Source organism: Peromyscus maniculatus, chromosome 4 (genome assembly GCF_049852395.1).
Source record: "Peromyscus maniculatus bairdii isolate BWxNUB_F1_BW_parent chromosome 4, HU_Pman_BW_mat_3.1, whole genome shotgun sequence".
NCBI classification, from domain to species: domain Eukaryota; kingdom Metazoa; phylum Chordata; class Mammalia; order Rodentia; family Cricetidae; genus Peromyscus; species Peromyscus maniculatus.
Window position 1 is genome coordinate 78,963,709 of NC_134855.1, and position 24,212 is coordinate 78,987,920.

The following is a 24,212-nucleotide window of genomic DNA, read 5'->3' on the forward strand; positions in this document are numbered from 1 at the left end:
GCCAATTGCTGGAGCCAATCCAGCCTTATTACAGCCCACTAAGCCTTGTGGCAAGCTTAGCTGCTCTGTAAATGTCATGGTGAAAACCAAGGTTCTAGAGCATTTCAAAATGCCCAAGTCTTGAGGTATTAAAAAGGCAGGCCTAGTTAATACTTAAACCGTCTCCTGGCCCCAAGAAACCTTTTGTATCAAAACTGAGATATTTATAAGAAAGTATGGGAGGGTGGTAAGGAGGGAAGATGTAGGAAAAGCTGAGACCCAATACCAAAGTCAATTCCTGGGCCCAGTGCGAGCCAGAATGGAAAAGCCACGTACAGTGATACCAACATGGACGTGTGGTCCACTCCTCATATGACACTCTATTAGGGAGATCTTTTCTGGACTCAGATTTGCTAAGTAAGGGTAGGTGTGACTGAGACATCTGAAAAGGATACCTAAAATAGTCCCCACCCTATGGGACACTCCATATGTTAGTACCCCTTTCTGGAGGGAGCAGAGTTTTGGTCCTCAAACCAAGTCTACAACCAGTCTGATATGGATTCAAGAGGTGCAGGATGGAGGCCAAGAACTGACATGTCTACCAAGTTCTCAGGTGGTGCTGATGATGGGGTCCAGGGATCTCACTTCTGGAAAAATGAGTTAGAGTAGGGAGGGAGTTTCTCCTCAGCCAGGATCTTCCTGACTATGGGTGTCTGCGCACTCTATGTTGAGTGACCATTGACAGCTTATGCATCCATTCAATGAAATTACATTGTCAGTGTATTAAGTGTTAGACATTGTTCTGATCACTTAGCAGTGGTTCATTTAAAAGTTACAGCAAATTATAAGTAATCTAATAGCATATGATCCCTGTAGTTGAGGTAACTGAGAGATGTAATTTATCCTATTTGGTGGATGTTGAATGACCAAACTGTCATTCAAATACAGACAGCTTGGATGTTTCTTGGGTATTCTCGGCCTGAGAAGATGCATTTTCTGATCCTTATTTAAGACATGTGTGTATGTTTTAAACACACACACACACACACACACACACACACACACACACACACGCTACTGCTACTACTACATACAAAACTTACTTAACTTCCACTCCATTCCTGATGGAAAAGAAAACCATCTCCTACATCCACCATCTCTTTAAGGATTCTAGAAACTCCTGCTTAAGTCAGTCTTTGGCTCTCATTCTTCATGCACACAGATTTTTTCTCATTTCTGTTTTGCCTTCTCTCTGTCTATGTCAGCTTTGCTGTAGAATGTGATCCAAGTTCCAGCAAGGCCTCCCCTCCCAACCATTGGGTCTCTGACTCAAGGCAAGGTAGTCACAGACCCAGGGGCTGGGTGAATGTAAAGCTCTGCACAGCAAGACTCTTTTCGATATGTCGCAAAAGCTAAGGAGAATAAGAAAAAGAAAACGGAAAGTCTCTTCTACCTACAGCTGAATCTCAGTGTTCTCTGACCCCTGTGATCACAGTTATGACATATACACATAGAAATTAAATTTTAAAAAGACATTTGCTTTGTTTTTCTTTATATATGTATATATATATATATATATATATATATGTGTGTGTGTGTGTGTGTGTGTGTGTGTGTGTGTGTGTGTGTGTGTGTGTGTGTATATGCCTGTGTGTTTTGCTGGGCTCGTAGAGGGTTTCAGGACTCCTGGAGCTGGAATTGTGAGAACCAAACGAGGTCCTTTGCATGAGCAGTCCAGGCTCATAACTGCGGAGCCTGTGTGAGCATTAAACACTAAAGAAAACTTTCATACTGAGAATCTTTCCTTAAGAAAAACAACTCTTTAGTGTCCCGCACCTCTCGTGATCGCCCCTGCCTTGATGGCCATTTTCAACCATTCTGTCTTGCTGAATCGTCTCGTTCTTCTCTGAGTCTTCCCCAGCTCCTTGTGCACCCTTTGCAGTTTGGATTTCTGTGGCTCCCTCCTCCTCCTGGATGATGCCAGAATCCTCCCTTTTCTTTGGGCGAATCCTGCCAGATGTTTTGCTAAACAACGAACAATCCCTTCTTTCTCTTAAGTTCATCTGCTTCTAATCCAAATGAACAATCCATTCTGTTCTTCCTCCTGCTCCTACCCACTTCCCATCTCTTCCACCCTGCCCCAGGCCACACTGAATGCCTACAGCTCTCTCTGGTTTCTGTGTTCTCGGACTTCCAGTGTAGCTAGAAACCACTTTTTAAAGAATTGCATCTGAACTGATCATGTACGAATTTTTTTTTTGCTTTATGAGTCTTCCCCAACCAAAACAGCACAGATGCTTATGTAGCGTTCCTACTGTATTGGGCATTATGAGTGACCTAGAGGTGGCTTAGTGTATGTAGGGAGATGCCTGTAGGTTATAATCAAGTGTTAGGACATTGGTGTAAGGGGCTTGGGCATCTGTCGATTTGGGTATCCGTGGGAGGTCCTGGAGCCAATTCCCCCATAGAAACAATAAAACTTGGTCTTGGTATTCAAAAAGCTTACACACTAGTAAAGACGTTTCAAAACAACAACCAGATGTGGTGTGCTCAAGAGATCCCAACAGTGTGCTAGGTGCAAAATGAGGAGTATGCATCTGGTGGGGGAATTAAAGAGGAAGTGAACTCAGCACGTGAGTAATAGTAGCAATACCACGAGCAGCTGATGGAATGGCACTTATTTCGTGCCTTTCATATGCAAAGGATTTTGTGGAGAGCCTCTCGGATGGCATGTCAGCAGTTATTATCTTTCCCTCTGGTGGGTATTGTTCTGACTGACAAATGAGAGAGCTGTACAGGAAAAGCTAGATGACCGGCCTGTTAGAGCAGGAATGCACTGTAGGATGGAATCCAATCACATCCAATCACATCTTAACCAACAGTTAGGTGAGTGTCCTTCCTTCCTGAGCCCCAGGTGATTCCAGCCCTCTAATGCCAGCCTGCTCCATGTCAGAAACCCTATGTGACCCGTTGCTGCCACACAGAGCCCCTCAAGACAGTCCCTCAGCACCCTGTCCTCTGAGAGCCCACATTATGCTTTGTTTCTACTTGGTGAAGTTCTATGGCACTCCAGCCTTTGGTTCTTGTACACCTACAGCAATGATCATTTCTTAGGATTCAACACATCACAAAGGCCCAGAAGAGCTGAGTGATCCAGGACTCTCTGTGAGAACTCAGACCTTTAGACAGTCTCACATCTCCCTGCCAGAGGACTTGGACCAAGAGAAAAAAGAGCCAGAGTACCTTGGCAATTATTTTTCTTCAAATGAGCCAGACCCAGTGATTGGTGTGAAGGACTGTTCCGCCCCCTCTTGTTTTTGGTTCCTGCCAGCCCAGGAAGAAGAGCTGTGCTATTTAGAGTGAATTCATTAAATGCAAGGTTCTGTTCCCATCTCCTTTGCTTTCCTGTCCTCCTGGCAGACAGAATCCCAGAGGCAGCATCAACAAATCTATTCCTTTTGTTTTCTATCTTCCATTTTTTTGCCCTCTTTTCTTTCTCCCCCTCCCCTCTTCTTCCTCCCCCTCCCTTCTTTTCCTCCTTCCTCCTTCCTTTTCTCCCCACTTTCTTTCTCTACTACTGAGGTCAACATGAAAGACAGACTTTCCCGAGAGGTCAAGAGTGACCATGACAGAAAATGAAAGTTAATTGCTTGGGGAAAACTTTCCACATATGAACCAGAAATTCTCACATCCTTCTTTGGGCCAGAGTTTTAGTTCCCTAGAGTCAGTAAGATATTTCCCTGGTGGTTTAGAAGTTGCTTGGCTTTGTGGTATTGGAGGGGCAAAAAGCATACAAATGGAATAGCCATGATTGATCTCCTGATTGGGTATCCTGGGAATTTTCCCAAGATTCATAGCAGCAGAGGAAGTTGGCAAGATGGGGCTTAATCTAAATTGGCATCTTGCTGTCTGACATACACCCTTTAACTCCTGCCAGCTTCCCGAGAAACCCATCTTCATAAATTTGCCCTATTTCACCTTTCTTCCATAGTAGTGATAGAGTTGAGTCCCTCTACCAAAAGATATGACTGTCATCTCCACCTTGGATCCCATCCTCTCTAATCTATTCGAGACTCATCACCAGAGATCATCATCTGTTCTCCATCCCTTTAGGCTTGCCTTCTCAATGGGCTTTGTTTTATGTTAATCAGCTTCAAGTAGTTCCCTTCTAAAATAAAAACAAGCCAGAAATCCTTCTCCGTGTCCTCTGCCTCTGTCACCAACCCTCCTTTTGCTTTCTCCACCTTCTTGGAAAAGGTGGTTTATACGTCCGTCCGTAATGTCCCCACTTCCCACTGCAAAAGCCAGTCTCTGTCCTTATAGACTGCTCTCAGCGGGTCAACTGCAGTCTCTTTGTTACTAAAATCTAGAGCTATTTCTCTTTTTTGTCAACTCAAGGCAATAATTGGCATTGTCTGCCACACCCTGCCTGTGATAGGAGTTGGAATAAAAATAAAGTTAATGCTTTCAGGGGGAGACGGTAGCTTAACCAGGCATAAACGTTTGGATGTGCTGCATATTAACTGGCAAAAATACATTTGAACTGACTGAGTAAAACATGTAGTGATATCATGTATACCTCATCATCCATTTAAATAACTTTTTTATATAGTTTTTAGCAAGTGTCTGAAACTGTGATAAGCATTTGGTTTATATTGTTTTATCTTCCTAACAACCCTATGTGCTGGCCATTTCTTGTTATTTTGGTTTTGAGAAGGCCCACACATATTAAGATGCTCAGAGCTGCTATCAGGTAAGGGACAAAGATCACATTTGACTCCAAGCCAGGCTGTCTCTGGAGTGCATTCTATGACTTTTCTTATGGTGCTGTGGTAAAACCCAAGGCCTTGCACATGCTAGATAAATCCTTTATCACTTTATCACTGAGCTTCATCCCAGCCATTTATTTTATCTGCTGTATATTTAAAAAGTTATACATATAATCTTACGTTTTAAAATGCAAAACACACACTTACATCAGAAAGGTACCACATAATATCTTAATGCATGTATATATTAGGTAGTATCTTAGTCAAATTAAATATGTATGTCTTCTCAGGAATAATTTCTTTGATAAAACTGCCACATCCTTCTTTTACCTTTGAAATTTACAGTACATTTCTGCTGTTTTAGGGTGCCTGCTAGGCAATAGCACTATGAGGGTTCTTAGTCTCATCTAATGCCTTGTCAACTCATATCTCATGTTTCTTCTTGGACACTTATGCTGGGGGTTCTTAACCATCAGCCCTTGGGTGTCCTCAAGCCTAAATCTTCATTCAGGTACAGACTCCACCTCCCTCAGCTAGATTCTCAAGTGCAGAAGTGGGATCAGCACATTCAAAGACAAAGACACACCCAAGGAGTCCAGTTCACCTCTGATCACATGATATGCACCCTCAGCACCATGGGCAGATCTGCCTGATTGAAATCAGGGCAGCTGGACTTGCAAGGGAGCCATGCCAGAATCCTCCAATGCAGCTTCGTTATCCCCACTTCCTAAGGACAGATAGGTTGCATCACAGCAATTAGGATTTATTTTAGGTCATTGTTCTAGTTTTAAAATTAAGGTTTCCTCTCTTCCTGTAACTCAATCATAGTTATAGAATGGAAAGCAAGCGTCCTCGACTACTATGCCGGCGACAGCATTACCTCATCCCCTCCCTTTTATGTTTCACACTTACTGATCTGTTCACTGACTTCTTTAGTGGCTTCCCAGCACCTTCACTGATAGGACTTTGGAGGTAGAGGAAATGTGGCCAAAGGCTCCTTCACACTGACTGGCTCGTACTTGCTGTGAGAGAGCACAACTGTCAATTGAGTTTTCCTGGTGCTGATTTTCTGAGATGAGTTTTATATCATTAACAACCACTTTTTCTTTGCAATCCATAACTAGCAACATAAGACACGAGGAGAGATATTCTGGATACTCTCTGGTTGCAGCAACACTCTGAAATGTTTTTCTTAGGTTCACAGAAAGAGCAATTCCTCACTGAACTTCTGTGCTTCATCCCTAGGGACAGGATGAGAACGTCAGTCAATGTTGTAGGGGATTCTTTTGGGGCCGGGATTGTCTATCACCTCTCCAAGTCTGAGCTGGATACCATTGACTCCCAACATCGAATGCATGAAGACATTGAAATGACCAAGACGCAGTCCATTTACGACGACACGAAGACCCATAGGGAAAGCAACTCTAACCAGTGTGTCTATGCCGCACACAACTCTGTCATTATAGATGAGTGCAAGGTACCTTTTCCATTCCTGGATATTGAGACCTGCATATGAATAGTGCATGCTGGACTTCTTATAAACACAAAGCCCTGCATCCATTCTTAACACGCTTTTGTAAGGAATCATGTAACCCAAGCTTCTGTGAGGCCCAGATCATCCCACTCTGCATCCAGCATGGTGGGAAATCCACACATCTGACACCAAAAAAAAAAAAGAAACAAAACAAAACAAAACAAAAAACAAAAACAAACAAACAAATAAACCACACACACAAAAAACAACAACAACAACAACAACCAAGCAGTTGCTTGTCTCAACAGATTCCCACATCCACCTCACTACTCTAATTTGGTCAATTTTCTTCACTCTTTGGGCCAAGAATTTATGGTTGTTAGAACTTTGATGGCCTTCAAATATTCTCTTCCTTAAAGGGAGGGTCAAGAAAAATGTTGATCAAATAGCGTTTGACTTTATATAGCATGAGTATTCCTCCTTACACTGTATTACAAATTGTTTTTATTTTTTTTTAAGTTTGATTGGCTCTCCTCATTTTATTTTTTTATTCTTGAGTGGGAGGGTAAGTTTTAGTCTGGCTTTTATTTTGCATCCCAAATGGGAATGCAGTTTCAGGAATAGCTGTTCTTCAAAACAGTTATCCAGAAAGTCTTTTAAAAATGCGAAGTATCACACTCCAGTTGTCCTGCACTGTGGGTGTTCTGGGTTCTCCTCCAAGCTGTTGGGTGCCAAGTCTTCAAGCTTGATGGTCTCTAGCTGGCCTTCACTGTAACTAACTTGACGTTGTTAAAGATAGGCTGTTGTGACCAGAGTGATGCAAACTTGGAGAAACCCTGTCAGATGAGAGAGGGTTTGCCTTGCTAAAATGATTGAGTGTAGCAGCTGAGGCTGGTTTGAATCAACAGAGATCCCTTCTACCTTTTTGACTCCTGCTGATAAAATCCTGTTTAATCTTTCTTACTGTGTTAAGTCTTGGGTTATTCCAAATAGCACCATGGTTTCTGCCAGAGAGCTCAGACTAACAGAAGCAATTCCATTTACCAGGCTGTATCATAGGTCCAGAGAACCTGTAGAGCAAAGAGTCTTGCTTATTCCCTCTACATCAAGTACAGATGCAGGCGAGCCGGGGCTCTGCTACAACCTGGGGAGTGAGACTGCTCACTGATTAATTAATTGGCAAGACAAAATGATTTCCATTTTTAAAATTTCAGAGAGACCATTAGGGCAATAATCCATTTTCTTGCAATGTTAGTGTTTTTCACACCCAAGTGAACATGTTAAGTTCCTTTCCACAAAAAATTGCTAGTTTGGATCAATAAGGGTCAATATTCTCATGGAATGATTATCTTATGTTCATCAAGTATTTATTGTGTGCCTTGTATGATTTAGTGGTGTGTCCTCTCCTTCTTCCATGACATTCCATGTTTTGATCGTTCACCAAGTATTTACTGAGTGTTTATACCTATAAGACCCCACGTACTGGAGCTATGCAAACAAGAATATGCAGTATAATACACAAGAGAAGGTTTCAACTCAGATCATTTTCGCTCAAGGAAACATAAGATGAGACAAAGTGGGATAATCATATATATTTTTTGTTTCACTGTTATATGCAGAAAGAATCCTAGTCAATGCTGGGACCCTTTGAGGGGCTTCTCAAAGGGCTTCATAATACTGTTTTGCATGTAAGGAGCAGAGGGGTGGAAATGTCTTTGCAAAACATGTTTTGCAAAGTAAGGAGCAGAGGGGTGGAAATGTCTTTCTATTCAGACTTACTTTTCTTTTCCTAAAGATTGCAAAAGGTTGGGAATTGGTGGTGCAAGCCTTTAATCCCAACACTTGGGAGACAGAGGTAGATGAATCTCTGAGTTCAAGGTCAGCTTGGTCTACAGATTGAGTCTAGGACAGCCAGGGCTACACTGAGAAACCCTGTCTTGAAAAAACAAAAAACAAAACAAAACCAATCAGAAAAACATTGCAAGAGTGTTTAACATGTTTTAAAGAAAACTGCAGACTGTAACGGGAGTAAATTGATCCTGTCACTATAAAGCATGCCCATAGATAGAGGCACTTGTTCTCCATCCAGTGTTATCATGTACAAACTCCCCAAACAGTGCCTGGGCTCTTGTAGGCACTCAATACATACTTGTTGAATGCACCCCACTAGCATCTAGACTCCATGTCCTGTTTAGATAGCCTTCTTTTTATTGGGCAGTTTCATAGAGCTAGTTGCTCAATCTCTCCATAAAATTGACTACCCAATCAACCACTTGCATCTGTATTGGATAAATAGCATTTAGATGCTGTCAATATCCAACCTGAGAAGGCCCTGAGGATAATGTATCTGGGTGTATTAGTTTCATAAATATCTCAGATGCTTGCATTTTTAGTGAGTGATTGGCTTTAGCTCTTTGAAGAGGATCAGATTGTCAGCCCTCTCGCTCTAAGTCATTGTCCTGTGTTTGCCTCCACCAAAGTAGGAGGCAGCTGGAGCTCTGTCCATAGATGCACATCCTTTCTAGAAGTATCTGGGTCACATTTAGTCATTTCATTGAACTTCTTTTCAGTCAACTCTCAGCTTCACCACTTTTTAGGTCCAGTTTGTCCAGCAGGAAGAGTGTCAATGCTTGTTGCCAAGGCCCTACCCTTGACTGAGCAAGACAGGGGTAGCATGGGTTAGTGAGAGGGCTTCAGACGTTCTTGGGTTCAGCAGAGGGACAAGGAGTGCCAGAAAAGCCACTGTTCCAGCTACTTCTGAAATACGGGTCCCAGTATTTACAAACAAAGAGTGAACACATCCCTCATGCTGTATGGTTCTTCCAGGATGCCACATTGTGATTGCTGGCTGTGCCCTGCCATTGATCTGATTGATCACTGAGAGCCAAATAAACACATTCAAGGTCACAAGGAATAGACAAAGTTCTCCAGTCAGTGTCTGGCAGTCTTTCTTCACAGTTTATTGAGGGGGGAAACCAGTTTGCTGCAGCTCTGGTCAAAACTTTAACCATTTCAAGCACTGTTATGTCATGCTAGTCTCTGATCTCATAATGGTAGTGTGGAGTTGTGCAATAGCCTCTTAATTCTCATCAAAGTAACAGCATGTGAGATGTCACTGCTAACTGCATGGGCTTCCTAAGCAGTGGTGTGGGGGCGGAGTGGGGGTGTGCTAATGGGAATTGGAAGAATATATAGGTTTTTATTTTCATTGCATGGTTCACGAAGGTCGCTTGGTTTTCTGTTCTTAGCATGCTGCATGCTCTTGATGCATGCATTTCATTTCCACTTGGGTAAAAGGAGGTCAGATTTCTTTCAAACTTTGCTGCATTTGTCATGTCTCCATATTCTAATGCTTCCATAAATCCAGTCTCTTCATTATGTGGAGTATCAGTCGTGGGTTTAAGTTTGCACATGACGTTGAGGACAGACAGACAGAAGGTAAGCTAGGATACCTGCTTAGAAGTGGATGGGAAAGCTTCCCTCCTGCATAAAGGTTCAGTTTGCTCTGGGCCAGATATATACATATAGTTTGCTAATTATAGGTTCCTCAGTGTCAACATTGAAATGATTTGGAATACATTGCTACTGATCTCCCACTTTTAAACCTTTCCCCCACTTTCATATCTAAAGTCAAGATCACTTATTCAGTAGAGCCAAAATACCATCATTTCAGTAATTAAGACTGAACATGTATAAAATTCACCTGGCCTCACTGTGGCTGAACCTTTCACATGCATGAGTAGAAGTAGTTACCTAATTCTGGATTTTTTTTTGTATGGTTGTATGGAGTAGCACATGGCACTCACTGTATTTTAAGGACTACAGTAATATGTGATGGGTCTATGGGTACTGAGATGCCCCACAACCCTACAAATATTGTTGACATTGTCCCCACAATGCTGACCATCTATGATCCCCCCAATACCCTCCAGGCAAATATAGATAATTTAATTCTCTATTCACTGTTGAACACCAGGATTTGGAAGGAATGCCATTTAAAACTATGGTTTCAACATATACTGTAATCTTGGATCTGGTGCTTCTCCACATGACCCATAAGTGGTGTTTGTTGTAGTTCGTGGCCTGTAAGTTGGATGTTGATGGTAATTGTTTTCAGGTAACTCTGGCGGCCAATGGAAAGTCAGCTGACTGCAGTGTTGAGGAAGAGCCTTGGAAACGTGAAAAATAATGACCTGACTCTCAGCCAATTCTTGAATAAACTCCCCAGCGTATCTCATGGTAAAAAAAAAAAAAAAAGATGCTCTAAACAGGCTTCCTTTACGAAAGGAAAAATGCATATATTTCTATGTTTACTTAATCTGTTAGCCGAGGCTTAGAGGAGCTGTTGTATACCCGTGATGACAGGCACCGTGCTGTGTCTTTGCCAAATAATGCTTCATAACTGTCTAATTCTCTTACTTGTGTTATTGTCTGAATGGATGCTGCTGGAGAAGCCACTTTGAACAGAAGACACATTCTTGACAGCTCCCCTTTGTCCCAGTGCAGAGCTGTGGATGCTGTTTTCCCAGGGGGACAGGACGAAAGCAGTGTGGTACACTCCAGGGACTTGAGACAACGAGCATGCTCAGTGTGGTATTCCTTAAAGTGTTCATGGATCACCTTGTTCTGCACAAAAGCTTCTGCTAGAAGCTTCTAGAAGTTCCTCCCCTCCAACCTGTAGAGTTGGCACCTGCATTGATTGAGAGCCTCTGTTGTAGGGAACGCTGATGATTTACATTTTTGTGTTCTGTCTAAGTCAAAGACTTTTGAGTTTCAGTGGGTGCCCACACTTTTAGAAGATAAGTGACCATGGAGCCTAGAGCTGCTCTGCCTTCCCTCTTTGTGTGGGTGCGTGCATGTGTGTGTGTGTGTGTGTATGTGTGTGTGTGTGTGTGTGTGTGTGTGCGCGCGCGCGTGGGGAATTTAAATTTGAAACTGAACTAGGAATTATTTGCATATAACCACTGTTTACCTTGAGAAAAGTAAAGGAATTTAGTCAACCTAAATTTTAACCAGACTTAAATATTTAAACTCACTTGTTTGACTTGCATTCAGAAAGCAAAGTGAAGTTAAGTGTGATTGTCTGATCTGTTTCTATTTGTTTAACCCATAAGATTCTCATTTGAATTCCTAACAAAAAGATATTTTCAGCATCCAAATCGCTTCCATCACATTCTCATCCATCTACATGGCTGAGCATTTTAGCTTCCTCACACAAAGGGACACATGTTGGCTATGCCTCTTTTCATATCATTTTGATATATAATATGTAGAAAGTGTTCCATTATAGAAAAGGTCTGAAAACCATCACAGGATACATCTCCGGGAGAAAGGAGCAGAAAGCAAACCTCTCTATAAAATCCTGTGAAGGTGGTATTCCTAGGACAGAGTGCAGGCAGCCTTAAACCATCGAGCAGAGACAAAGAACGGCTCCACACAAATTCCCAGACAAAATCTTTTCCAAGGACTGTGAAAGTTTGAAGGGAGAAATAATATAATCAGCACAGCATAGTGGTTTGCCCGTGGTACACAGCCAACAAATCCTTAATGATCGGTTGTACGAGCTAACGTTGTGAATGTCTCCACTATTATTCTTCTGTTGAATATCCCACAGTATTTTCCTAAGACTTCTGGGTTTAAGGGTTAGCTGGGAACTTGAACCACTGAGAAACAAAACATACTCGACTCTAAGGAGCAGATGGAACCTGGCCCACGGAGCAGAGTACACGTGTCTTCTGAGGCAAGTAGAGTTGGGGAGACGTTCATAAATAGTAACAGGATGCAGCATCTCTGAAGAAGGGTACTGAGACATTGCTTCTCCTTCTAGTCTCTCTTGTGACTTCTCTCCTTCAAATCAGACTGCTTGGGAACATACAAAAGACAAGAGATTCCTTTTTTTGTTTTGTTTTGCTTTGCTTTGCTTTGGTTTTGGTTTTAATCTCATAAACCCTGTTTTTAAATAAGGATCACTATGGAGCAGTATTAAGTGAACTGTTTTGTTTTGGTTTTGGGCTTTCGAAACGAGGTCTTGCTATGCAGCCCAGGCTGGCTTCAAACTCATAACCTTCCTTCTCAGCCTCTGTCCTAAGATTATATGGGTGTCACCATATCAACTGGCAGGTGGTCTTTGAATGCTGTTTGTTTCACCTTCATTTGAAGGACAGTTAATAGGGTAGCAAGGACAGACAATGAATCCCTTATAGAAGATAAGAGGGACCAAGATGATAGTCTTCCGTTTCGTTGTGGTATTCTAGATAGTCTGTAAGTGGTACCCCACCCATCCTGGTGGGGGTTCTTTCCTACCCTGAGTAGATGTGTCTAGGAAAAGCACCCAGGAGCATGCTTGGTTTGCTCTGTGTGTCGGGGGAGGCCATTCCGTACAAGGGTTCTCCTCGTGCAGAAGACCACCTCGATACTTGTACATGACCTTTTCCCACAAGCACTCACAGGATGACAGTGTGTGTTGTCGCCTCATATTCTGTCTGAAAATCTTTCTAGTTTGTTTTGCCTTCAACTTGTCCCTGGCTGTCCCGTTCACCTGTGTAAGAGGCCAGTGTTCTCAGGGGAGCCAAGGCACACTGCTTCTCTAGTCAGGTTCTGCTGGTTTCTGACTACATCCATTGTCTCATGAGCATATGCTAAGGAAACCACATTTATCTGGAAATTGAATACATTATATTGAAAATAAACAATCCATCAAATTGGAGACTGCCCTGAAAATCTAGGATGTGGGTGGAATTGACATGTCTTGTTTTTGTAAGGCCTCATTCATCCTTCCCATGGCATACCCACTGGGGATTCCTTTGCCTAGAAAAGGTGCCATAAGCAGAACAAACAGATCCCAAGTACATTTTAATAGCCTTAGTCTAAATAGGGTACCTGTCACTGTGCGTGTACTATACATCCATTGTAGATCTGAATCCCTAATCTTTTATGTAGTTCTCTCTCTCTCTCTCTCTCTCTCTCTCTCTCTCTCTCTCTCTCTCTCTCTCTCTCTCTCACACACACACACACACACACACACACTGTATGTGATATAGTGTCATATACACTAACTCCAGGGAGGTTTGAATGTTGGGGCCTTGCTAACCCTAGTCCTTAAATGGATGCAGTTGATACTTTTGAAGAATCAAAATCAGAAGCAAACCAACCAAGCAGACATTCATTCTTTCCTTTCTCATCCTTCCCCTTTGAGAAGCAAGAGGAATCATCCAGCTATTGATGAAAATTCAGCAAAGCCAATCCAGTCAGTGAATAGGATGGTTGCTTTGAAGGTGGAGCTTAACCGTAGGTTTCTGAGGGCAGCCTCTCCATAGGCAGCATGCTAGAGAATATGGAAAGCCATCATGAGCTAGGCACACAAAACCTCAGTAAAGTCCTGAGGTGATTTTAGGACCACAGGGGCACTACCAGATTCTGTTTTTAACTTCCTATTGAGTATAGAAAAAAGCCTATGGGGCCTCATTGCTTATAGAAGTGTTCATGCTCCATCAAAGACAAATAGCCATTTCTCCCCTCTCTAGTAGCTTGGACCTTCCCAGAGTGAAAGAATATCAAAATGTCCCTGGATGAAAACTAAGAAAGCAGAGAAGGGGTGGGAAGGATTCAGTTTGTGGAGCCATTCCTGCTGGGGGATGACGGGGATCTCAATGTTCAGCTGATTGGATCTCGGGTAATTTCCAACCATGGCTGGAAAATCATGCCACATGCAGGTGCGTTTAGTCAGAGGCCCTTCTAGCACTGATCGATTGGGAAACTTATCTGTGGGGTCCCCAGAAGGAAACCCAACCCTGCCTTGCTTTTACAAACAATCTCCCCTTTGTCCTCCAAAGCAAAAGTTTACTGTAACTTTTTACTTTTGTCAGGATCCAGGCTCTTGCCTAAGCACTTATTTCCCTCATGCAGCAGAGCAATAAATTCAAATAGGTGTTCACATGCCTCTGACTCTGAGAGACAAGTCTGAGCAGCTCTGGCCTTTGATGACTTAAACTGCAGCAGTTACACCCCAGGGCCGCTCTCCCAGCTCCTGCTCGCTGTCCTCTGCCTTGCACTTTCGCTCTGCTTGATTTCCAGCTGAACTCATTGTAGGCCAAGAAGGAGGACCGGATGGGATTTTTGGGTATGGTTATACTTACAGGACTCCAGGGTCAAGGGTCACAGGAAGATGAAGTTAAATTGTCTGAAGTGAGGGTTTCCTAAATCAAGTTGTCACTGAAGATTCATGGTCTTGGCACCTATAGTAATTTCTGGCGAAATTGACCCAAAAGAAGGGTCACTGCATGCCAACCAAGCCGGGAGGCAAAGGTGACAGCTATTTTTCCATGGGTGGAATGAGATAAAAACCTGCTCAAAAACACCGGCCGGTTTAGGATTTTCCCTAAAACTCTCTTTCCAGTTCATTGCTCTCTTCCTTCCCTTTCCTTCCGTCTCATTGCTCAACAGACAGATAGTAAATGGCCATATGGTTATGTGGGGGTTGGTTCAGGAGGAGATAGCAGATCTTAATTGAGTAATATCCAGTCTCACTGCCTAAACCATAATTAGGCAACGACACAGGGATGCTTAAAAACAACATGCTTTGGAAGAGGAAACATTTGATTTAGACACTGCTCATTTGTAGCTGTATGGCTTACAGAAGCCACTGTCCGCCCATTCTTCTTTGGCTTCTGTATGAGAAGAGCAGGGACTGGACCAAATGACCGAAGTCCCTTTCTATATCTGCACATGCCGTTTTCTAATCTCTGCTTTACTTCCTTCCATCGTCAAAGGCTTCCCGCTCTAAAACCTGGCTTATTTATATTTTAAGTTGTAAAGACACACAATAATGAATGATCAGTTTAGATGTTTTTTTCTTCCTCATCCCCTTTGGGAAACTCTAACTCAAGCCTCTATTCATTCCACACTTCACAACAAGCTTGGAGAGTGGCCATTTTAACCCACAGTTTACTGCTGTCTTGAGATACCAATAAACATCCCTTTGTAAAGATTCCTTTAACCTACACTCACTGTCCTCACAGGAGCAGTGATTCTGCCCTGGGAAATGTTCTGCAGAGTCACCGTAAGGGACCAGGCACCTCACAGCTGCACTTGAGGTCTTGCATCATACCTGCTATGGCAACAGAGCCCACTCCAAATACTCAGCCCACATCATTTTCCCCAAACAGTCCTAATTGCCAATCCTGGATGGGAATTTGGGAGGCTCTGGCAAACAAGCTCGAACACTCCTGACATTTGGTGCAAGATTTACACAACCACAGCAATCGTCTCCACATACCTTTTCCTCCACGTGCGTGCAGACATGTATATCCCTTCCTGAGCCGGGGAGATGAGCCTTTCCTCTGGGAAGGTGTGCAGGCGGATTCAATGCATTTCATTCCAAACCTTTCCTCTTGGTGTGCTTGCATAACAGACATAACATTGTAGGGAGAGATGCTGCCACTTACAAGAAAGGAGTTTCCCCATTTGCTGGTGCCCCTTTTTGTGCTCACAGAGTCTCCAAGTCGTTGGAAAGTTGCTGGGTGGCTTATCCTCTCCGCTTCCGTTGTAGTAGGCCAGAGTTGGCATGTTTGCCCTCTGACCAAATTTCTGCCAGAGTGGAGTTGACATATCATAGTGTGGTGAACGTCTTCATTGCCAGAAAAGGATCCCAGCTCTTCAAGTTTAGGAGAGCAAGATGGAAAGCCAGGTCTAAGAGGGTTAATTTTTGTTGGTGGTAGTGATGGTGCCCCTCCTCCCGAGTCCCCGCAAGGTGGCAGAAGGTCTAGAGCAAGAGCAGAAAGACAGTGTTCCTTCATTGACTCACGTAAGGTCACTCTTGAAAAGTGAGAGGTGAGGTTCCTGGGGATAAGCTTTATGCTACCACCCGGAATCATTTCCCATCAGCATTTTTTTTTCTACACCAGTCTCCCAATCTTGTTTTATCTTTCATCCTATGATCCAGTTACCCATTCTGGTATTTTTGGAAGTCTTTCTGGTGGTATTTTGAGGAGCTTTTGTGCTGAGAATAAAATCTACTGTTGGAACAGACTTGTACTCTGCAGAGTCAGCACATGACCTAGACAATGTAGCAGCATATCTGGGTTCCTCTGGTGACACCCCCAAAACCCGGATGAGCTTTGGAACCTAACTACTGACTGTTGCTATCCTTGTCATCATCCTCTGGGACACAGGGATGATGCAGTCAGAGCCTTGCTTCTTCTGGTCTCTGTTTCTCCTCATGGCAACCATTTACCCTGCCTGGAAATGGCCTGCTGCCTTTGGTAGGGAACAGATACACTCAGGAGCCAAGAAAGTTGATCAAACATATCCTGAAGATTTCTGGAGCAAATTCCCTAGTACACACAATCCGAAACTTGGCTCCCTGGTGGCTTACTGCTCCATATTTCACTTCCTGTCTAAAAGCCTTTGGCACCCAGATTCTTCTACAGCTCACTTCAACCCTTTCCTCTCCCTCCCTCCCTCCCTCCCTCCCCTCCTCCCTCTCTCCCTCCCTTCCTTCCTTCCTTCCTTTCTTCTTTCCTTCCTCTGTGAGAGCTCAGCATCCCATCTCCACACCACACAACACAGACCAGATCATCTGGTCACTACAGAGATTTGTATATATTAAAACAAACCTACTTTTTGGAGAACCTTTGTATATTCTTTTCTATTTGTTTTCTACCACTTGAGGAGAGAGCTGGCAAACTGTGAATCTAATTTTATCTTGGTGCCAGCAGATATATTTTAGATCCTAGGAAGAATTTGTGTTACTGGGGACAACATATCGCCCTCTGATCAGTATTGCACCCTAAATCTACAAAGTTACTTTGGCCCAATCTTACATTCTTTCTTACACGAATCTCCAAAGTCCTTTGCTATTATTTATAAAGAGAAATATTTATAGTCCTGGATATTAATTACAAGTTTAACCTTAATTTAGCCTTTAATAATGTTGTGCATATTTGTATCTATTCATCAAAAATCATAAAGACTCAGAGTAGGCTGAAATAATCTATTTAGTATCTGTAATTTTTCAGACAGATATTTTCTTATGATATTTTCTATACAACCACATAGATAGAAGTCTAACTAATTAGAGCACAAGTTTCTATAGCAATTTAGGGGTATCGGCTGTTTCCTGAGCATACAGCCGCATCTGAGAACTTTAGGAACTCAGTTCTTAATGACGCCATGAGTAACCGGACCAAACTAGGACCATGGAATTGCTTAACCCCCTTAGGTAGTTAGGATATGCATCTGGACAGTTAATCCTCCCATGTCAAGCGACGGTGCTGACTTCTTTCCTTCCAGCACCAGACCTTGTTTCTCCAACCAACCACTCTAATTTTACTTTCTCCTAAGATGAATAAAGGCCGGTGCTAACAGTGGGATCATTTCTATGCCAGAATCTGCCATGCATTCCTAAATGTTTTTGTGAAGATTGGCCTAGGAAAATGTTGAGTAGGAAAGACTGGGGAGGAGTAGTAAGACAAGAATTTGGGACAGGGTTGGTGCCGTTTTGAATCTTGCCAAGAAAATGAGAGCAAAACCTCACATTGTTATATGAATTGAACATATATTTTTAAAGGAAATTAAAGACAACATATTTTTAGTACTGGCTCAGAATCTGTGCTGTGTCACTGGGGGGCTGGAGGTGGGAGTCAGAGTCACACTGAGATTATTTAAAGTAAACCCAAATAGATTATCCTCAGGTAGACGTCAAGCTATGTAACCTTCCCATCAGGTACACCAGTAGCCACGGAAAACACGAGGTGTCTTTCCTCCGCCAAACGCACTCTCTGAGATGGCGGCAGGACTAGTATTTTACCGTGTGTGAAAGGGTAGTCCATTCCATAGAACACATACTAGGATGCATTTGAACCTGCTCCTCATTAAGCGAACAGATTAGACGTGCCCTCAACTGGCTAAGATTGTATCTGTTTTTAAGTACAGCTAGCAGTCAGAGCATGACATTCTTGTGTGTACACACTGACACTTGGTTCATGCATGAAGACAGTGCCTATGCACTTTGTGTAGCGATAACGTAGGTATTTGTGTGTAATTTCAGTGAAATGGTGTATAGATGTAATTTAATTTAAATATTGTTCTTGGCTGTTTATCTAAATGCAATAGATACATTGATTGCCATTTGGAAACCCCACCCCACACCTTTTTTTTTCTGTCTTAGGTATCTCTAGGGGTTATTTCTCTTTCTTAATGTGATCTGAGTGAAGAACTTACTGATGATTGTTTGCAAATCTATGTATCCAGCACCTTTGTAAATACAGCTCCAAACAGGGATGGGGTTGAATGTGTATCTTGCCACACAGTGAAAGGTCATTCATCCTATACCCGCATCCTTTCCACTCAGTGCACCTGTGGAACTTGAGGTTGTCAAGGCTGAGGGAGGTGTAGAATGAGGCATTCATCTCTGGTCCTCCCTCATCAGTGGCCTGGCCTTAAAGAGACAAAAGAAGGGGGGCTCCATCTGCCTCGTGGCATGTTTGAGTCACGTCTTTAGGATAGGGTCAACCTCTCTGGTTGTCAGATCTTCATCAGGACAAGATGCTCACGACCTAAGATTCTGAAGAGCCTCATTCCCCTTGACTTCTTGAGTCAGAATACAGGAATGCACTCACTGATTGGCTGTCAGGCAGATGATTACCCCTCCCCCCCAAAAGCACAGTTCTGGCAGCATTGCACGTTTGTCAGAAAACAACAGAATACTAGAAGCACAGCAAGGTCAGGGGCCAGCCTTGACAACAGCAGAGGACCAACCTCTGATGCACTGATCCCAAGTATGTGACAAGAGTCTGATCTCCTCTACCCAGTATGCTCTGTTTGCATGTGTGAAGTGGGGGAAAACGAGATTAACAAGGACAATTCCATGCTGATGCCCAAACCACACTCCTCCTCATTCTCACTAAGTACCATGCTGTGAGGTCTGTAGTCCCTGTGACCCCTTTCCTCTCCACAAAGATAGAAGGAACAGCAGCATGCTGGAGAGTGCCCCTCCCCTTCTCAAAGATCATGAAGATGTGAAGCACATTCATTTCCAGGGACTTCTCCAGATGTGTGGAGTGAGGGGATGTGGTGACTGGGTCCTTCAACTTCTGCATGAAAAATGTACTACTAAAAGGAAAGTAGACTTGAGGCAGGATTATCTTTGAATGAAAGTTAAGATTAATGGTTTCCCTCAAGTTCACAGTCCCCATTGGTCTGATGTCATGTAGCATAGTGTATCTATAATAGCACATGGTATTTAAAGACTAATGAATGCAAAAAGATGAGAAACTCAACTAATTTGGGGATTGTTTCTTCTATATGGTACTAGGAAATACCTTGTTAGCAAAGCACATCTTGGGTAGTTGAGGTCTTCCGTGTTTGTCTTCAGCTTTTTTTGTGATATGGACTGATGACTGTAACATTTCATATGTAAAATAACTGGATATTCTTCATTTGCTGGAAATAACCTGTGAATCCAATCTTTCACTAAGTGTTTTAACTTCCTTGTATATATATCTCTCATCAATAAATGTGAATTCCAATTTCTCTTGGTGGTTGCCTATTCTTGACTTCTCAATTTATTAATTACAGAGTGTTAGTTACATCTTTAGTGATCTTTGTGGTAGGAAGATCACCAAATTAGGGACTGAAGTCTATAGTATTACAAAGACACAGTTTTTGGAAGACCTCAGTATCCAATAGTCATGTCTAATGAAGCAGAGCTAGTGGAGTGGGATGTTGGGATGTGGCATTGGTGAACCAACCATGGCAGGTTAACCTCTGACCTCAGAGGCTTCTCAAACCCCTTATTGGGGCAGCATATCAATCCCTACTTAGCTACAATCACTGCTCCTCCCTGTCCTCGTCCAGGGAGTGTCTTAGTCCTCATTGGGGTCTTCTCTGGAACATCTGACATGAATACATGAATGAGGAAATGACATTTGTTTGGGGTCATTTTCTGGGAGGTTGAAATGTCTGAGTTCAGGTGGCTGTGGTCAGTAAGGGCCTCATAATGTCATAGTGTGCAGTTGACATCACATAGAAGAATGGAAAGCAAGAGTGGCCAGTGGAGTGTGCAGAAGAGGACAAACAAGGAATACAACACAGCTTGTGCAATAACAACCTGTCTGCAAGGTAGCCAGTCAAGTCATGTGGTACCTAACCTGATCCCTACTAGCAGACAGTGATCTCTGAGCATGATATCCCAAATGACCTAATCATTTCTCAATGCCTCCTACCTCTTAAAGGTCCCAAGACCTCTCAACATTTTCACACTTAGGACCAAGCTTCCAGCACATTAACCTTGGGTAGAAAAGATCTACATACAAACCACAGCAGGAAGTATGAGGGAGATCATCTCCATGTTTACCAACACAGGCAAAAAGAAAGACAACAGAGCCTACACCCACCCTCGGTGTTTCCCCCTGAATGCTAGCTATCTCAGTTCTGCTCATGGTTCAATGGCCGGAGCAAGTGGCACAGCTCTGCCCAACTTCAAGGGGGCAAGAACGTGCAACATCATCAAGTGCGTGGCAAGAAACTAGAAGCAAAATTTTTCCTTGAATTCCCTAAACAGTCCATAAAAGACATAGTCAAACAGTTTCTTAGTATTCCAACACAGCAATCTTTTTTAGTCTTGTAGGAACAGTTATCTCCAAGGAATTACATGGTGAACATTATAAGGTCATGTTAGAGAACCCAAGTTCTTCAATGGAAGGATTGCTAAGGACTTGTTGAGTTGTTTATGCAGTGGAAGTCTACCCGGACAGTGACAGGCTCACGGTTCACACCACAGGGCACCCGCTGATGGGATCGATTCGTTCTCCTCCATTCTTGGGAGAGGGAAGAGGCTCATAGCTGATATTGAAAAATCAAAATTCATAGATGTGACACAGCATAATTCTTGTCACTAATGACGACAATTTGCTTAAATTGTTGGTGAGAATGAACACTTCATGTGATGTTTACTTCCCTTGGCACTAAGTCCGTTCCACATGCATCATGTCACAAAAAACAAACAAACAAACAAACAAAAAAAACCCCTCAGTTCCAGAAAACAAGGCGAACAGTACATTCCTGGGCTGTCATTTTTCTTTAGGATGGCAAACAGCCAAAACCAGAGTGCGGCGCGCTCCTCGGCCAGCGAGGAAGAACGACCACCATGCGAGGATCCTTCTCAGAACACACTTTATTGGAGCGCCTCTTGATTAAGGGAGAGCGGGAGGTGAGGGGCCCCGAGGACTAAACTGCTGCTGCTTATATAGGGAATCAGGCAAACGTGCCGGACTGTGATTGGGTCCCGCCAGAAGGCAAGCACGGGGAGCCACGGGATAGGCTGAGGACATAAGGCCAATTACCATACTCGTGCATCATAGCCAAATATGGAGTTGTTTACAGCTAGGCTACCAGGAAGCCAGCACCATCTTTGAATGGCGGCTCCCTACATCTCCCCCCTCTTTATTAATTAAGCAGCAGGAGAGAGTATAGGTCTGATTTCTGCAACACAAGTATTTCATCCAATCAGGTCCCCACCTCATGATGTGTTGACCGATCGAGGATGAGTTAACTGTGCATAATTGCCTGCATACCTTCCCGAGTGCAATGGACCAACCAGTCCCTGGGTGCAAAGGCTATGCATGTAACAATTGTCCGCATACCTTCCCGTGTGCAATGGACTAACCAGTCCCAGGGGTGCAAAGGCTATGCGTGTAACAATGGTCCACATACCTTCCCAAGTGCAATGGACTAACCAGTCCTAAGGGTGCAAAGGCTATGTGACTCCATATGCAGTCAGACTTGCTCTCCTTGAAGGAAGGAAAATGTCCTACACTTCAAGTGCAGTGCATGAGCCTGACATCCTGTGCTCAATACAAGTAATATGTGAAAGCTGTCCACATACCTTCCCACGTGCAATGGACTGCCAGTCCCAGGGGTGCAAAGGCTATGCGTGCAACAATTGTTCACACACCTTCCCGAGTGCAGTGGACTAACCAGTCCTGGGGGTGCAAAGGCTGTGTGGATATTAGGTAAAGCCAGATCTGGGGGGAGGAGCCACACTCCAGAGCGGCTAATGCTTGAGTGATAATGACCTTGTCCTTTTTTGTACGTGCTCGCAAACGGCAGACCAACCACAGACAAAACACGCATCCTCCAAGGCAGCATGCCAAAAATATACCCTACACCCACCCATTCTAAACAGGGAAAAGGTAGAAGCAATCCAGGAGGACAGTCCCTCTGCCATGCTGAGGTCCACTCGTGTGGAGTTGATGGTCACCACCGCCACTCTGTTTCTCCAAGGTCTCTTCAAATTCTCCGGACCAATTTCCTATAAGATAACTGGACAATCGTTTAGACAAATTCGCTGCTCGGGAACCATTCTGAAACTCCGTAAGCTCGAGCAGCCTCTACCAGGTCTTTTAATTGTTTGTAAGGCACAGGTTCATGATATCTGTTGTTTGTTTGCGGATCTTCAAAGACTGGAAACGCGGACGCTAGCCGCGCCCAGGTGTCTCTCCTGATAAAATGACAACCTCCACCTGTTTGCAGACACGAAGGTGGTGCCAGGGGTGGATGTGGTCCCGCAGGCGCCATTGGTTCCACATTCACCCCAGCAGAAACATTATAAGGAGGAGGTCGCCGCCGCCACCCATATTTCTCTTCCTCATATTCAGCGGTGGCTTTCTCTAAATTTTCCTCCTCATCTGAATCTAATTCATTATCAGATAAATCAAGTTTTGCAAATCTCTCTAGTACTAGATACAAAGGATCCCCTTTCTTTTCTGAATTTTCTTCCTTTTCTTCATTCTTTTCTTTCTTCTTTTTAGGCCTACTTAAGTTCTCCCCTTTAAAGTCTGATTCTGATAGACTATCCTGGTGCTTAATTAATGCCTTGCGTCCCTTTCTAATGATTTCCACATTGCGTCCTTCCTTAAGACATGCATGTACCATAAGAATGAACACAAGAGCAAACACAAACAGATTAATCCCAGTAATCAGCATACCTGGAGAATTTACCGACGTCACTGCTCCATGTGTTGAGTTCTGAATCCTCTTCGACCCCTCACCTGGTGTCCGAAGTTTCCTTCCCGGGTTTCGGCACCAGTTGTCTTCCCGGGTTTCGGCACCAGTTGCGGCGCGCTCCTCGGCCAGCAAGGAAGAACGACCACCATGCGAGGATCCGTCTCAGAACACACTTTATTGGAGCGCCTCTTGATTAAGGGAGAGCGGGAGGTGAGGGGCCCCGAGGACTAAACTGCTGCTGCTTATATAGGGAATCAGGCAAACGTGCCGGACTGTGATTGGGTCCCGCCAGAAGGCAAGCACGGGGAGCCACGGGATAGGCTGAGGACATAAGGCCAATTACCATACTCGTGCATCATAGCCAAATATGGAGTTGTTTACAGCTAGGCTACCAGGAAGCCAGCACCATCTTTGAATGGCGGCTCCCTACACCAGAGTCAAAGTGAATATTTCAATATTTAGAGTAGATACAAATCAGCCAAGGTCAGCCAGTCCTTCCAAGGATGACACAGAGTGGGAGAAACTTGAGTGGGACCAAGATCCCATCACTCTTGGGTCATAGGTGGGAATCCATCCATTTGTGTGGGCCCAGGGTTGCTTTGTCACGGATGAAGATGCAAGGAAAGAAGAACAACTCATTTGGGGTGAGTATGAAAGGAGCAATTGTAGGCTGGGAGTTAGGACACTGAAGACTTCTGCAAGCATGGCTGTTAGGTGCTGTTCCTGGAGGAAATGCCTGAGAGAAATCCACCCACAAAGAGAAAAGATTTCTTTGGCTCAGTTTTGGAGGCCAAGGTCAGTTGATGTTGTTGCTTTGGGGCCTGAGGCAGTGTAGCACAAGATGGTAGGAAGCACTGGATGAGGCCAGAAGCTTCACACGTTATGAGCAGATTGAGAGTGAGAAAGAAGAGGCAGGCTCCCACCCACACTCACCTTCAAGGGCATACCCTAGAGGGTGAAAGGCTCTTGGCAGACACACACTTCAG

At 43.7% G+C, this 24,212-nt stretch overlaps 1 protein-coding gene across 5 annotated transcripts in view; it reads left to right on the forward strand.

Annotated features, from left to right (window-relative positions):
- Window positions 1-19,752, forward strand: part of Slc1a2 (solute carrier family 1 member 2) — a 132,822-nt gene extending 113,070 nt beyond the window's left edge. For 3 of the 5 annotated variants that reach the window (XM_076570165.1, XM_042275811.2, XM_042275810.2), the window contains exons 10-11: window positions 5,994-6,225; window positions 10,340-19,752. In XM_076570165.1, the coding sequence (XP_076426280.1) occupies window positions 5,994-6,225; window positions 10,340-10,411 (304 nt within the window). In that variant the 3' untranslated portion in view covers window positions 10,412-19,752. Of the gene's footprint in view, window positions 1-5,993; window positions 6,226-9,589; window positions 9,673-10,339 lie in introns of those variants that run through there. The other 2 variants (XM_016002204.3, XM_076570166.1) reach the window with 1 other exon arrangement.
- Window positions 19,753-24,212: the final 4,460 nt, after the last annotated feature.